Source organism: Pieris rapae, chromosome 17, assembly GCF_905147795.1.
Source record: "Pieris rapae chromosome 17, ilPieRapa1.1, whole genome shotgun sequence".
In the NCBI taxonomy this organism is placed as follows: Eukaryota; Metazoa; Arthropoda; class Insecta; order Lepidoptera; family Pieridae; genus Pieris; species Pieris rapae.
The window spans coordinates 3,592,128-3,608,098 of record NC_059525.1 but is presented as its reverse complement, the minus strand read 5'-3'; the positions used below and the strand labels follow the sequence as shown (position 1 = coordinate 3,608,098).

The 15,971-nt window shown below is 32.9% G+C and overlaps 3 protein-coding genes across 4 annotated transcripts; 1 reads left to right on the top strand and 2 right to left on the bottom strand.

Annotated features, from left to right (window-relative positions):
- Positions 1 to 125: 125 nt before the first annotated feature.
- On the top strand, positions 126 to 2,461 carry LOC110996110. Its single transcript, XM_022263639.2, has 2 exons — positions 126 to 1,031; positions 1,409 to 2,461. The coding sequence occupies exons 1-2, from the start codon at positions 963 to 965 to the stop codon at positions 2,111 to 2,113; spliced, it is 774 nt and encodes a 257-aa protein (XP_022119331.2). The 5' UTR covers positions 126 to 962; the 3' UTR covers positions 2,114 to 2,461.
- A 29-nt stretch (positions 2,462 to 2,490) lies between these two features.
- LOC110996109 (mucin-17) lies at positions 2,491 to 7,451 on the bottom strand. Of its 2 annotated transcripts, XM_045631937.1 has the most exons (3): positions 7,269 to 7,451; positions 6,651 to 7,193; positions 6,346 to 6,574 (listed from the first exon to the last, which is right to left on the bottom strand). In XM_045631937.1, exons 1-3 carry the CDS (start codon positions 7,317 to 7,319, stop codon positions 6,485 to 6,487), a joined length of 684 nt encoding a protein of 227 aa, XP_045487893.1. In that variant the 5' UTR covers positions 7,320 to 7,451; the 3' UTR covers positions 6,346 to 6,484. The 2 variants fall into 2 exon arrangements, with proteins under 2 accessions (XP_022119330.2, XP_045487893.1); XM_022263638.2 differs by having other exon boundaries at positions 2,491 to 7,193; positions 7,269 to 7,447.
- A 2,567-nt stretch (positions 7,452 to 10,018) lies between these two features.
- LOC110996113 lies at positions 10,019 to 15,964 on the bottom strand. The gene is made up of 5 exons (XM_022263641.2): positions 15,720 to 15,964; positions 13,061 to 13,187; positions 12,200 to 12,352; positions 10,740 to 11,888; positions 10,019 to 10,380 (listed from the first exon to the last, which is right to left on the bottom strand). Exons 1-5 carry the CDS (start codon positions 15,789 to 15,791, stop codon positions 10,037 to 10,039), a joined length of 1,845 nt encoding a protein of 614 aa, XP_022119333.2. The 5' UTR covers positions 15,792 to 15,964; the 3' UTR covers positions 10,019 to 10,036.
- Positions 15,965 to 15,971: the final 7 nt, after the last annotated feature.

Below are 15,971 nucleotides of genomic sequence, written 5' to 3'. Positions count from 1 at the left end.
TTTCTTTAAGTGTAAGAATTGGAAACCCTTTTAAGTAAAAAATACCTGACACACCCCAGCTCTTCCATAAACAAACTTAATTCTTAATTACTTAAAATAATTACATTATTTAACCTATTTTATTTATCTTTTTTCAACCATTATCATCACGCCTGAGTGCATGAGTAAGTGTGTGGGCGTTCGTAAGCCAGTCCTTTATTAGGGTTTTTAGGTTGTACACAGTGAGCGGGTAGATATTAAGCAGCCTATTTAATTTATTGATTGATTTATAGTCGGACCTATATCAAATACTTGAGCAGCGTTGGCATAGTGGCTTTAACGCGTGACTCTCATCTCTGAGGTCGTAGGTTCGGTCCCCGGCTATGCACCGATGGACTTTCTTTCTATGTGCGCATTTAACAGTTGCTCGTACGGTGAAGGAAATCATAGCTAGGAAACCTTGCCTTACAGCTAAAAACTCGACGGCATGTCCAGCATAGAAGACTGATCACCTACTTGCCTATTAGATTGACATATGAACATGAAACAGATACAGAAATCTGAAGTCCAGATCTGTAACTCCACAGATTTATGTTGTCATTTGAAATGATATAGAGTACACCCTACCAAAGACAATATTTTATTTATTGCGGCCCTACCGATTCCAATATAACGCTAAAATAATACAGCATATGGAATTTCCATTTGTAAACACTGCCTAATAATGCCTAATGCATATAAAAATATTTAAGAGCGCGAAAAGCAATCAAACCTCGGGTTATGTAAATATCGTAATATCTGAGATTTATAGTATCTGTTAAACAAGTTCTATTATAATCTCAACTTAAACTCGGCCAGTATATTTATCACAACACAATGAACCAGTGACATGAACTCATTTCTTCAACAAGTGTTAAATATGATAATTGGATGCGAAAATCGTATTGGAAAGTTTTCTCCATTATGCGTTAGTATTCGTTTAGATGTCACCAAGTTACAAACTAATTTATGTAAAAATGCAAAAGTTACTTTTTGGAATATTTGTGATTACGGTAAGTCTAGTTTTTAAGTTGTGAAGCTCGACAAACAAACTTCGTATTCAGAGGCACTATTTGTTGCAAAATCATGAGGAGTTTCATAAGATCATGTTTATCAAACATTTTCAAAGTCAAATCAATTATAGAGTTAAATACATGCCCCTTCCAAAGGTTTCGTGTGGAGGAGAATGGTCAAGAAATTTGAAAACAAAAACTGTTTTTCATACCGCCCTTTTTAATTTACACAAGGTTCCCCTGGTAACTCAAACACAGGCTAACTAATGTATCGGAAAATCAACGAGGAATAGTTCTTATCTGTAAAGTAATAAAAAGTATATTTGCCTTATAAAATGGAAAGGTATACATACAATAATAAAATTGTTTATCTTCAGGTTTTTCCAACCGTTCAGTGCAGAGGACGTAACTACATATCCAATAAACGCGACTGTGGTCCGTATGGCTTTGTTTGCGACGGGATTACAAGAATGCGCATTTGTGAAGAAGGCAATGTTTTAGGTCCTAGCTTTCGTTGTCCGTCTAACACCATATGCAACGAAGAGTCAACAGACGTGTGTGAAAGCACTTTGAATTATATAGATCCAATTATAACCAGAAACATCCGGTGCTATCGTAACGAACGTCTCGCTGACACCAGCGTTCCAGGCTGCAAAGGATATATCATGTGCATTCCCAATAAAAATAGATTTCAAGGCCTGAAATTCCAGTGTTCTGGACAAACAATATTTAACGGTTTCACACGATCATGCACGTCACCAGAGAAATATAAATGCCCACTTATAAATAGTACTATACAAAATAAATTCTACTCGGAACCTCTCGGGAACCGTAAGCCTCTTAATACATACGACCAGCTTCATAAGCCTATTGAATGTGAGAACTATAAATTCGCAGTGACAAGTGAAGACAGTCCATCACGTATTACGTACTTTTGTCCCCAAAGACCACCACGAGGAGAAAACAAAATTCGATGTACTGTATTTTCAAACAATTTCTGCCTCGCACTGGAGAGAGACGATGAGGACCAATTTTTGCAAGTTTCGGGCTCTGCGTTTAGAAGACCAAGAAATAATGACTAAGCTATTTTCTAAGGTTTTCTTAAAGTACTTTTATTGATAAGACTGAATTGTACCTTAATATTAGAGACCTCTTTATAGTCTAAGATCCGGGATAAGAAAAATATACCCTCATCTGTTATTTAGATTAAACAATTTTTTATAAGCTGATTTCAATATCATGAACTTATAAAAACTGCAATTAATAGTAATTAATTAACAACTAATTTTTTTTTAATTTTTACTTTCTCGTGTTAGTTACATGTAGTAAGTTACGCCGTTTATTATTGTACTTAGATTTTTTAATTAACATGTGAGGGAAATAAGCTACATTTATTTACCTTTTCTCATCTGGCTGCAGGTAAGTATAGCAATCATAGAGATGGGTGCCAACAGTGAGGTATATAATATAAAATATTGACGGTTTTAACTTACTACATGTAACTAACATGAGAAAGTAAAAATTAAAAATAAATTAGTTGTTAATTAATTAATTACTATTAATTGCAGCAGGCTTATGATGGCAGAGGTTGTTTTTATAAGTTCATGATATTGAAATCAGCTTATAAAAAATTATTTTGTCTAAATAACAGATGAAGGTATATTTTTCTAATCCCGGATCTTAGACTAATTATTTTATTAACATTCACTTTGGATATGCGCTCATACTTCTTAAAAGAGATTCAAATACAAATCATACACATTTAACAAATATAACGTAGTATATTGATTACATCAAATGTAAAAATAAAAAACTACAATAAATAAAAGATTAACGAGCTGTGTACACTTACGTTTCACATTCATAGCTATCTTCATCGACACATTTTTTCTTTTTATCATTAAAAACCTCATCTGAATCGCATTTTTTCTTCTTTAGTCGAATTTTTGATTTTGACATTTTTTTACAAACGTAGTATTTCCTACAGTGGTTAGGATCTGGGAAAACCCCCTCTTTTTCGCATTTAAATTCAACATCCGTAGTCTTGTTTTCAATTTGCCCCGATTTAGAATCCGCGCTACTACTACTACTTGAAGTTGAATAAGATTCTAATGTAAATGACTGCTTCTCAATAACAGGATCTTCAACACATGTTATGGACGTTTTATTTAAAAAGTATCCTTTTTGGCACCTTAGCTTAAACCTTACAAACTTACTTTTGTGTCTCACACAAATATAATAAGTGTCTCTACTCCAAAGATCACTGAACCTTCCTGTGGAAACACATTGAAACTCGTTGTTTCTTACGCAATGTGATAAATTTCGAGTGCACTGGTTTAGGATGTCACTGAATACGGAATTTTGAGGGCATTGGCCAACTATAGGACTCATTGTTCCAATACACATGTAGAAAGTTTGGCAGTTGTTTTTATCTGGATATTTACCGCTGTATCGATTCAAACAAGTAAAATTTAATATTTCTGGAGTAATGGTATGTGATATTTTGTTATTGTTTGTAGTATCAGGTGTGGTTTTGTTGCAAGGCTGAGTAATCTGTACTGAGACGGTTTCTTTTTTATCTTGTACATTTGGTAAAACGCTTTGCTTTTCTCCTATAGTTTCATGTCTATCTGAAGTTATATTATTAGCCAATGCAATAGGTGGTGATTTAATTTTCTCAACGTTATTTATATATGACGCATTTGATATTACGGGTACTTCGCTACTGAGCTGCGATAAATTCTGCGTTTTCAAACTGTGTCTTACTAGTACTGTTGTATTTCTTGTAGCGTTAGTATTATTAACTTCCATAGCAGGTGATTTATTCGTATAGCCTGCACCTTCAATTTTTGAAGCTTCAGAGTATATAACAACTGTCTTAGTGCCATTAATTATCGCAATTATTGGAACTGGGAGCACTCCCGTTGTTAACTTCTGAATTGTTTCAGTTGTTATATCTGGAATTTTATCTGGCAATGTATTAACCATTGGGTAAGTAGTTCCAACAAAAGAGGAGTGTATATCATCATTATTTGCCGCATTTGTTGTAATTGATTCTTGTATATAATTTACACTTTCTGTGATTTCGTTATCTTGAAAATTACTAGGCGCATAACTTTCAGTAGCATTCACATTTGAAGTAATAAACTTGTCATTTACAGATGTTAATAAATTGTATATACTCGCTCCACCTTGTGAAATAGATAGTGTTGATTTCATTTCAGATGAGGGTTCTTTTACAGTTTTCTGTAAATTGTTCTTATCATCTATTGTTACTTTTTCTAAGTTATTTAGATCAAATATTGATGGTGTGGTAGAGGCAGTATCGGGGCTTTTATCGTGATATGTCACATTCATCTCCTTTGTAACTTCATATTGCTTGTTATTACTTTCAGGATTCTTTAACCACGGTGAAGTCGTAAATTCGCTAGGGAAAGTATGCACATGTGTGTTTCTTTGTTCACTGACTGTAGTTTCATTAATATAAGTGTCCATAGTTTTCAAATCAGTTTTTAATTCTGTTGAGGTTGTTTTTGGATTCATAAAATCAGGCAATGTTATCTTTATATTAGTTTTATAGTCATAAGCTGGTGATGAACCAGTAGGGCCATACGATGGTGTGGGAGTAGTATTCGCATTTGTTTTGCCTTGATTTTTATAGTTGCTCTGTTTTGTACTGTGGTCGTTATATCTTTCAGTCAAAACTGTACCATTTGTTTTGAATTGAGTTACATTATCTAGGGCTGAGAAATTTTCTTTAATAACGGGCGGAGCTTCGATTGGCGATAAGATTGAACTATCGGTGGATATTTGATAATCTAATGGATGAGTTGATTTTAAATTTATTTCTATAAAATCATCCTTTGTCGAAGATGAAACAATGTCATTCAATACAGTTACATTTTCAATACTGAATAGGGATTGTTGCTCAACGTAAGGAATCGTTCCTTTATAATAATAAGGAGTTGTATTATCTTGCATTATATTACCTGTAACTGGAACTTTTGAAGTTGTTTGTTGTATCTCCGAGTATTTTTTATCGGTTTGAAATGACATTTCATTCACGTTTAAATCCAAATGTGATACGTCAGTACTGGTTGTGATATCCTGAGTATTTTTTAATACAACATTGATATTTGCTTTTGGTGAAAAGCGACTTGAATGGTATGTATTTTCTTCATTCTTATATGTTATTTGATTAACATCGCTATTAAATATTTGTGAAACATATGGGGTTGTCATATATTTAATGCCTTTAATAACACTTTTGTCTATTGTTGTCGTAAACTTTGGAAAATATTTTGCCTCATATTCTTCGTTATTTATATTTTGTTCAGTTGTACTAACTATAGTATTTATATATTCGTGTACATCTGTAGTTGTTGGATAATTTATATCGGTATCGATAATATTGCTGTGATTAATTAAAGTCTCTTCAGTTTTTCTATAATTCGTTGTAGTATCTTCTTCTGGTACTTTTGTTATTGAATTATTATTGATATAGTCCTGTAAATTTGAAGAATCACTAATATTTGTCACTAGTACATCTTTATCTATCATATTATCCCGTTGGGGTGTTATTAATGGTATCGTCGTGTCAAATTTATAATTATTTATGTAATTGTTGAACTCTGTAGTTATTTCATAATTAGTATTTTTAATGATAGTTACTTCGCTAGGCATCTCCCCTGCCTCCTTCAATTCTGTTATTGGACTTAATGTATCTACATAATCTGAATAAGTATTCAAATATTTCTCTATCTCTGTAGAACTTTTGTCTATTGTTGTCGTTAACTTTCGAAAGTATTTTGCCTCATATTCTTCATTGATTATATTTTGTTCAGTTGTACTAACTATAGTATTTATATATTCGTGTACATCTGTAGTTGTTGGATAATTTATATTGGTATCGATAATATTGCTGTAATTTATTTCAGTGTCTTCAGTTTTTCCATAATTTGTTGTAGTATCTTCTTGTGGTACTTTTGTTATTGAATTACTATTGATATAGTCCTGTAAATTTGAAGCATCATTAATGTTGGTCACTAGTAGTTGGGGTGTTATTAATGGTGTCGTCGTGTCAAATTTATAATTATTTATGTAATTGTTGATCTCTGTAGTTATTTCATAATTAGTATTTTTAATGGAAGTTACTTCGTTGGGCATCTCCCCTGCCTCCTTCAATTCTGTTATGGGACTTAATGTATCTACATAATCTGAATAAGTAATCAAATATTCCTCTATCTCTGTAGTTAAAGCAGTTATTTCGCTGTTAGTTGTTCTTTTAATTTCCTCGTGTTTTGACTCTTGCACTGTTGTTATAATCTTATCTGATGCAAAATTTGTTGTTAGGGTATTCCCATCTGCCCAAAACTCGAAATTTAGAGGTGCATATGTAGTGGCTTCTTCTTTATATGTATAAAAACCAAGTATTGGAGGTTCTTCTTTAGTAATTATGATATTATTGCTGGAAATATGTTCATCGATATAGCCAGTTGTAGGTTGTGTTTCATCATTTTGCGTTGTCGATTGTGTAGTACTTTCTGAAACAGTATTTGAACTTACAGTATCAAAATGATGATCATATCCGTCTGATACTGCATTGTTTACTACTTTTACCTTGTGACTAGATATAGTTACATCTTCTGTTATAGTATAAACAGTTGGAGGTAGAGTACTCGTCTCTTCTGGTGTAAATGTCATTCTCTCTGTATTCATTTCTTCGTTTATTTTTGTTTCAGTTGTGGATTCTTGATGAGTCGATGTTTCAGGTATTGTTTTTCTTGTTGTCAACGGATCATCTAATATATCGTAATATTTTTCTGATTTTACAGAATCCTCTTTATTATACAAAAAAGGTAAAAACGTCGTATAATCACTGTCACCTCGCCATGTTTGTGAATTTAATTCAGTTACAGGCCCTTCACTCTGCAAAATTGGTTTCAAAGTAGTCGTTGTGTGATATTCGCATTCAAAATCATTAGTTTCTAAACACATTGTAGGCGGTGGGCATGGTATTATAAAATCTTCCACAGTTGTTGAGACACCGTCGCCTAAATCCAGGCATATCATAAAGTGAGTTGAGTTGAGGCAGTAGAAAGCTTTTCCTCTGCAATCAGAATTTCTGGCATTGATAAACGTCACTTGGTTAATAAACATTGCCTGAAAATAGAAACGATTTTAAATAAATACATTTACATAGTAAATAAAAGAGTTAAGGTTAACTTAAGTACTTACCAAAAACAAGAGCACACACGATTTTTTAATTTCCTTTTCTTTGAAAGCCATGGCCACATTGTTATCGTTATAAAACTTGCACTATTAAACACTCAGTTGTTTATAACGTCGTTTCGTCTGCAGACTTTCCGTCAAATGTCTACCTCGCATGTTGAACTAAGATAATGTGAATCGTCAAGGCAGTTATTAGCTCAAACTAAAATTATTTACGTACACATAGATTACGAGTGATATTAAATAAATACATCTTGACACATAAATTCCCGTGATGTGTTAAATATTGATGAAACACATTCTTAGCTCTAACACTCGTCAACTTGTATGCCAAACACAATAATATATCAATTCTAACACACAGTATTCAGAATGTTCTTTGTAAAAATAATTAAAAAGTCATAAATAGAGAGTTAAAACAAATTTACAAAGATTGGACCCTGTGGCAGTGTACCTGTAATGCTGCCAGTGTTTCTTCGCTATATTTTATAAGCGCCTGTGCACTGGAAAAAAAGCTGGCCAAAGAGCCTCTACTCCAAAGGGAACAAAATCGAAAAAATCGGGAAAAACTCTTATATATTTTTTATTTTTTGCCTGCTCTACGGCTGTGCCAAATATTTATTTTATTCATTTATTTATTTCAAACATACACACATTATCTTTACAGCCTATGCCAATACGACAATGTGGAGAAACATTTAATAAAACTAAAATAATGAACATTAGACACAATATCGCTACTGTGAATTCACTCTGCTGCTAATATGGGCTATCGTGCCCACACAAGTAGCATCCCATACCAAAAGCCGTCTACGCCGAAGGTATTAAAGTCACATATCATCAATGAATAGAACTTTTTTAGTAAAATTTAATACTACTAAATAAACTTTCTAGATCGATAGTTTATTGTACTATTATGAATGGAAAATCCGAAAAGAATGCTGCAAGCGATAATACACTATCAAATTGGAATCACACTATTAAATTGGATGGAATGCTCTATTGCTTTAAATATATTATTCTGTTGAAAATTAATTAGGTTAAAATTTTAGTAGCTTGAGATAACTAAATTATACGACAATGTCATTTATAATATGTTTACTAAAGTATTTACATTATGAGCAATCATTCAGAAAACGATTTACACTCTACTACAGAAGAGGCCTTAACATTATATAAAGGAAACATTTGTGTTTTTGTATATATTGTAAGTTTATATATATATATATACATATATACTTATTAAAAAGTATACAGAAAGGATATTTTTTTTCGATTAAAAATATATATATTTTATATAATATATTACCCTTAATTATAATTTTAATAAATATATATATTGATTAGAGATTTTCCACTTAAATTCTCAAAATTAACTTTCTGTACGCAGCTTGATGTTAATGTTTGTGTTACGGGGAAATTCTATTTGCCAGTTATCATGGATTTTACAACACCAATTTCATTAAGTAAATATTTGTTCTAAACTAGTGTAATCTTAATCTTTGCCTGATCATAAATTAGATCACTATGATTTGAATGTTTTATAAGACAGTATACCAAAAGATGTAAAGTCAAGTTTTTCCTCCAAGAAGGAAGGAAGGAAAGAAAGGTGTATAGTTTATTGATGTCGTTTCAAAACAATGTTTTTGAAATTTATACATTTAAGGGGCGTATTCAACGATTCGAATTGACAATGAACTTGAATGAAATTGAATGTTCATTCCTTGGAATTTCTTAGAGATGTAGGGTCTCTCTGCATCTTCTACCGTATTTAATACAAAGTGTTTTTATAGGAGTTGTTCGTCTGCAGCTGAAGATTCAAGATCCTGCTTCAAGAAAAGAACGTGCCAATTCGTAAAACGCTCTAGTAAGTTTTCTGGCAGTGTGGGTCCATGGAGAACATGTAGCATGAGCGTGGTCTTCTGCCCGTTTGTAATTGTGTTGTAATGTTTTTAATATATGTATTTTTTCCCATTTAAGTGATATGTATACTTATTAAAAAAAAAGAATAAACCTAACACTGATAAACCACCAACGCATCTTACATTTGTATTATATTTTTCTTTCTATTCTTGCGGGATCATTATGCTCTTTCACATTTCTTCAATGACCCATAAATACGAAGATGAAAAGATCGGCAACGCACTCGCGAGCCCTCTGGCACTGAGTGTCCACGGGTGGCTGTGTTAATTAATATCAGATGAGTCTCTTGCCGTTTGCCTCCCTGTTTTATAAATAGACAAAAAATTACGTATTAATGAATCGTTTTGTAGTACTGGAATTCAAATTTGTTTTTTTCTTTGGCTTTGGCAGGAATCGTCATTCGGGGTATGGCTCCTGTCAGCCAGGAAGCTGGACAGAGAAATAGTCTATATTTTTCTTGTATCATTCTTTACTAGGGTTCTCATTTATTACTAGGGTTATAAGGTGTTAGTTGTTAAAAGGAATAGAACCAATGATTTAAAATTTTATATATATTTTTAAATAAACTGTATTACTTACATTACATTATATACATTTTTTCATATATTAACCAATTCCTAATTTTTTCATCAATACAGTTAAAACCCAGTATACAACCATCTAGGTCGGACCCTCAGTTATCAATATGGTTCATTTGTTTTTGTAATCGGCAATCAGCTTTGTGTGCCTGACACACATCGTCGACTTCTTTCCTCACGATTCCTCCTTCGACCTCAGAGATGAGAATCGCGCGCTGGAGCCATTAGGCTAACTGCTCTTTGAAATATCTATTGTATAGATTGTTAATTAAATTATGAGTTTGAAAGTAAACTAATTGTTCTCACTTTAGTAAAGTATATCGCTACACACGCAATGGCGAACCAAACCATCGTTATCACAGCTAGAATAATACCCAATATGAACATGACAAGTTTAAAGCCTCTCTCCACGTCAATTAAAAACGTGAGTGCTAAAAGAAATCCAGCTAACATAATTGCGGAGAGGGTTTCTAGGGCACTGTGGAGTTTAGGCCATTTTCGGGCGCCGACATAATCCTGGATTGCCCCTTCCCAACATGATGTTACAGCGCCGAAACCAAAACCGGCGACGATGCAGCCAATAGAGTATGAATCGTGGTTGTTGTCTGCTGCCAGAACTGAAAGGTAATTCTGATGTATTGTTAGTCTGAAGTGACACTCAATTTATGAAGTGCGAGCATATATGAAATTGGATGAACTAGAATTATATAAATATTTTAGAGATGGAAGATTTGTTTATATGGTTACATTGGATTGGCTACTTTAAATTATTTGAAGGGACTCTAAGGTTAAGGTTCTTTTCAGAAATCCATTAAAATATCTATCCGTCTCGTTTCATCACATCGTTAACACAATTTGACAAAAACAGACGAAATTTCAGTTAAAGGACTCCATTAGTTAGACTAATTGAATTGTAATAAAGGTGTAAAAATTTAATTGCGAGTATATTTCAATTATCACTTAATAAAATACTTACGAAACGCTGATGCTGTAGATATGAGCAGACCGAACACTACTATATATTTATAATTCCTTTTAGGTGTCTGCGCTAACCACGGAGTGCAGATCAAAAAACATAACCATGTAAACCCATGAAGAGACATCAAAAAGTTCATTTCCAGAATCGAAATCTTCGGCTCCACTTCTGACGCCAACATCGGCAACAATACTAATGATATTGATATTAAACTTAATCTAGAGAAACTTAACAGTAACGCTGGATAAAACTTCCCACACGTCAGAGATCTTGTTAATGGTTTAACGAATGTATCGACTATACTATAAGTTAGATACGTGAACCTCCGTCTGATTCTGTACATTTTATATGACGGCAACCAAAGCTTTCTTCTCGCATTTAAATACGCTGATTGGCATCGAAAACTAAATGAATTCAATATTCTCTCCGTCCGTATATCTGTAACTGGTGAAACAGTTTCGTATTTTACTTCTAAGAATTCTACAAATGATTTATTACTATCCTCTGACTGGGAATCTCTCCTCACTTGATTTGTTATACATCCGTCAATATTATCTCCTAAAGTGCTCAGTCTTTTAATGGCTACACTAAAACGTCTCTTATTGTTGGTGTCTTTAGTGTATTGTTCCTCACATTCTTCCTCGCTTTCTTCAGGTATCTGTGGTAGAATATCAACACCAAATATATTCCGTCTTTTTTCTTCAGGACTAGGAGGAGGTGTTACAGTCTCTGAAACGTATCCGTCATCACAAATCTCTCCTGCCTTGTGCAACTGATCGTCTGAAGGACTTTTCCAACATTTATTGTTTAAGTTATGTAACTGTAGTTCGGTTCCATAAGCTTCATTTCTGTATACCATGTATGTTTGAGATAGGTCTTTATATCGAGAGAATGACGCGGGCCGTCTAATGTTTTCGTCTATATTCAGATACATGATCGCTACCAGCGATTGTAGCATGATGCCTGCTATCACAATATGTGAAAGGGAATAACTATAGCTTTCTATTAAGGCTGTTAGTATGTGGGGAAATATTGACAGTCCAATTGCTTGGCCGCAATAGCATAGCCCCCGAACGGCTACTACGTGAGAGTCGTAGGTTTCAAATATAATTGCATCCATTTGCGCTGATATAAGCGAGAAACCTAAACCTGAAATTAAAAGTTATACTCTATTTTAATCGCTATCAAAAGATAAGACTATCGCAATAGATGTCATGACGTCACTAATGCTTAAACATTATCAAAGTCCTAAATAAATCTCGCGAAATTATCGATAAGTAATTATCGGTAAGTATTTAATGAATGAATAATTGATTGTAAAACAATTACAAATTATTTAAAATTAAACGTAATTTATATTTTTCATTACATTTCTATATTAATTTATAGATGGTAAATGAAATATTATGCGAATCACTGACACTTGTCAACAGACTAACAAGATGGTGATAATTTCTTACCGCAAAAAATGCCATAGACAAATGACTGCAGTTCATAAGGTATGTAAGCACAGATAATAAGAGCAGAAACTACAAGCAAGAGACCAATGGTTGCCATCACTCTATAGCCTATGGATCCACCCCAAGAGTCGGCAGCTTCCCTAAACCAACATTCTGCAAATCAGACGTAAAATAAATTTAAAGCTTCCTATGTCAAACAAATATTAACGAATAATATACCTTATATCATTATTGCATTGCAGTACTGCTGGATTTAAAGTTCTCTAGATATTTTTATATTCATTTAGACATGATGACGAGATCCACAATGTTTTTATTGTTATGTATATGTTATTTATTTCTACTTTATTACCTTATTCAAATACATACATATCACAAAAATAAAAAATCAGGTTACAAAAGTTACAAGGCAACGTGCGACAAGCGATTTCTTCGTGGCAACCCTAATTTGTTAAAGAAAAAACAACCTATCATAACAAATAATGTACAATGAAACTCCTGAGAATTTTGTGTTTAAATCAAGATAACGTCCATAAGTAACCAATGTATGCGTAAGTAGTACATCTCCGACTAAGTGCACCCGTGGCACAGCCGATAAGTAATCGATACTCGCAGGCCCTAGGGATTTCAAATAGGTTATCGGTACTAGCGAGATTCTTCTTTATCCCTAGCTAAAATATGTATCCAGTTACTTCAAAACAAACAATGTCAAATATATAGGCGGGTATACTCACATAGATTATAGCTAACGCACAATCAATTGAGTCCATATTTTTTTCAAACAATCGCCCATTGCTAGTCCCTGACCTTTCCTAATAATATGCAAACTAATAGATCATGTAACAATGGGATATAACTTACGTGTAAGGTTATAAGTAACCATAAAAATGGATGGTGTGATGAGACCAAGCCATACTGGTCCTTCGAAACTGGATAAACTATGCACCCACAAGACGCCATAGGATAGTACTAAACTCGGCAAACATATCTGAAATAACATTATTAAAAAAATACTTTATTGGTAATAAACATTTTTTTTTACTTAATAATAATAATCCAGTGGGCTGACATCGTTCGTAGGCAGTTAAGATAAATAATTTTTTGTTTCTGGAGGGAGTCTTTGTAAACGTATATAGTGCATACCCACTGTGAGTGTGTTTGTATGTATTAGTAAAAATCTTGTACTATACTTAAATCGTAATTAATAAGCATAAAATATAATAATAATATATAATAATAGTAATAAAAATAAATTACATAGCCAAACAGTTTTCTGTACATTTTAAACTGCAAATACTTAAATACGTAAGTTTCATGTAAAAAGATATATTGGGGCCTTTTATCCTATTTTTCTCCAGTTTTGTGTAATTGTGATGTAAAAAAAGTAAAGTTTTACTGTCACATTTGATTTCAATTAGTTTCCAAATGAGTGAACAGCAATTATCAAAATCAGTTGAGTAGCTTTTTAAGATTTATATAACCAAGCATTTCTGGATATGTATATACATATATATATATATATATAGTTGACAGATATTTGAATAAAATTAAATTTTAATATGTAACTTTTCTGGTTTCGTAGTTAATTTTTAAAAAAAAATTACTTATTATTAAAAACAAATTCTGTCCTTCATTTATTAATTTCATAAATTCTAAACACTTTATAGATAAAATAAATCAGTGGCACTACAATCTCTTTAGGTCTTGGCCTCAGATTTCTGAATCTGTTTCACGATCAATTTTAAATCTGATAGGTAAGTAGGTGATCAGCCTCCAGTGCCTGACACACGTCGGAAACTTTTTGGGTCTAAGAGATGTCGGTTTCCTCACGATGTTTTCCTTCACCGTTCGAGTAAATGTTTAATGCGCACATAGAAAGGAAGTCCATTGGTGCACAGCCGGGGATAGAAACTACGACCTCAGGTAGGAGAGTCGCACGCTGGAGCCACTAGGCCAACACTGCTTATTTGTAGATAACAATTCCTTTATATTACTTGACGTCACCAAAATATTATGTAACTATCCATATCCAATTAATCAAAGCTTATTTTATCATGTTAACGTATAACGAATTGCATTTTAATTATACAAAGGACGTGATTACATGTTTTTATAGATAAACAATGAATTAAGCTAAATGATTGGTTTAATGTTTTACGTGTTATAATGAGTAGCAAATTACTAAATTCTCTTTCACTTGTCTAGAATCACGCCAGTATCAGACAGTTAAATTAAGTTTTATTAAAGAAAACTTATTTCGACGCGTTAAAATGTCATATTTTGCGTTCGTTACCCGTCGACCCGTTGACCCGTTGACCCGTGCCGTTTTGGAATGGGAAATTGTAACCCGAAAACTTTATGAAAATCGCAATAAATTCCGTGCCCTTTGTTTTAAATTTTATAGTGAACAGACAGGTAGATGTGGCAAGAGGCACTATCGATTATAAAATTTACTATATTTCTTTATGTAATACGTTTTCAGTTCTGTTTAGCAAACATCTTAAAAATTAATATCTAAACCGTTGGTACTCTAGGAGCTAGGATCTCTAAGATTCTAGAAGATTTTCATTTAGCTCAAATACTAGCACTTTATTTGGCGCGCCGTCAATGTCAACATTTATTTTTCATTGTCTAGTAAGCATATATGATTAGTAAGTGCATTTTAATCATTCATTAGTTCACAAATAAGATTGCGATATTTTCTACATCTTGTTATCTGTCACCTGTGTATATTGACGGCGTGATAACGTCCGACTGACATGGCCTCGGAGAGATAAAACTATTAGCCATTAGTTTAAATAACAAATGTAATATTGTTTACGTCTGTCATGCAAAAATATACTCGCAAACAGTTATACCAGTAAACTGCCAAGGCCACATTTTTATTGTAACTGGAAACTTTTTAGGGAGATAAATAAGTTACACCTCGCTCTACATGAACTCTGAGTATGACTGTTGCGTTAAAAATTAATGTGTAAGAAGAGGTGCTTGGAAATGCACCTACCTAGCTTGTTTTTGAAATAACTATTCATGTACTTAAATTATTTTACGAGTAATTCAAAAACCACCTTTGATTTAAAACAATAAACAGTTTACACTTAAATACGTCAAAATTGTATCTCCCATAGTAAAATTGTTCTACTTGAATTTAGAAATACATATTAAATAAATTAGCTGAGTGATTCAATCATAGTTACGAAACACACTTCGTTCTAGGTAATTATCTATTGACGCCTTATTGACAACAAAGTTATTCGTAAGAGACGAAGATTGGCTCGCCGCATGCCAAGAGATTCCGTCAAATTTATATTCCTATTAGATTTTACCTTGTTTTAAATTTTATCATCATTTCATAAACCATATCTTTCAATGTTCCTTTGTGTTATTTGTTTAAGTACGTCGTTAATAGTTGTTATTTAATAGTGACGCATATGAATTTCCGTTAGCATACATAAAATATTTATAAAGGATTTTACCTGTTTACATTTCACTATGTTAATATTTTGTAATTGTTACTCACGTTCAAGAATATAGCTGATATAAGAAGTGACCAGCGCCACCCAGCCCTTTCTTGTTGTCCATTGAAATCCATTCAAGAAGTTATCACGGGCATTTTACTTAGCACTGAATTGACGTATCACTAGGCGGATCTTTTACATTATACTATTGAAAATAGATTATGAGAGAGCATGTCGATATATCGACGCTCTTTAGTAGAATTGACAGAATTATCGGGACACGGCTACTTTCCGTTATCTTATCGTAATTATTT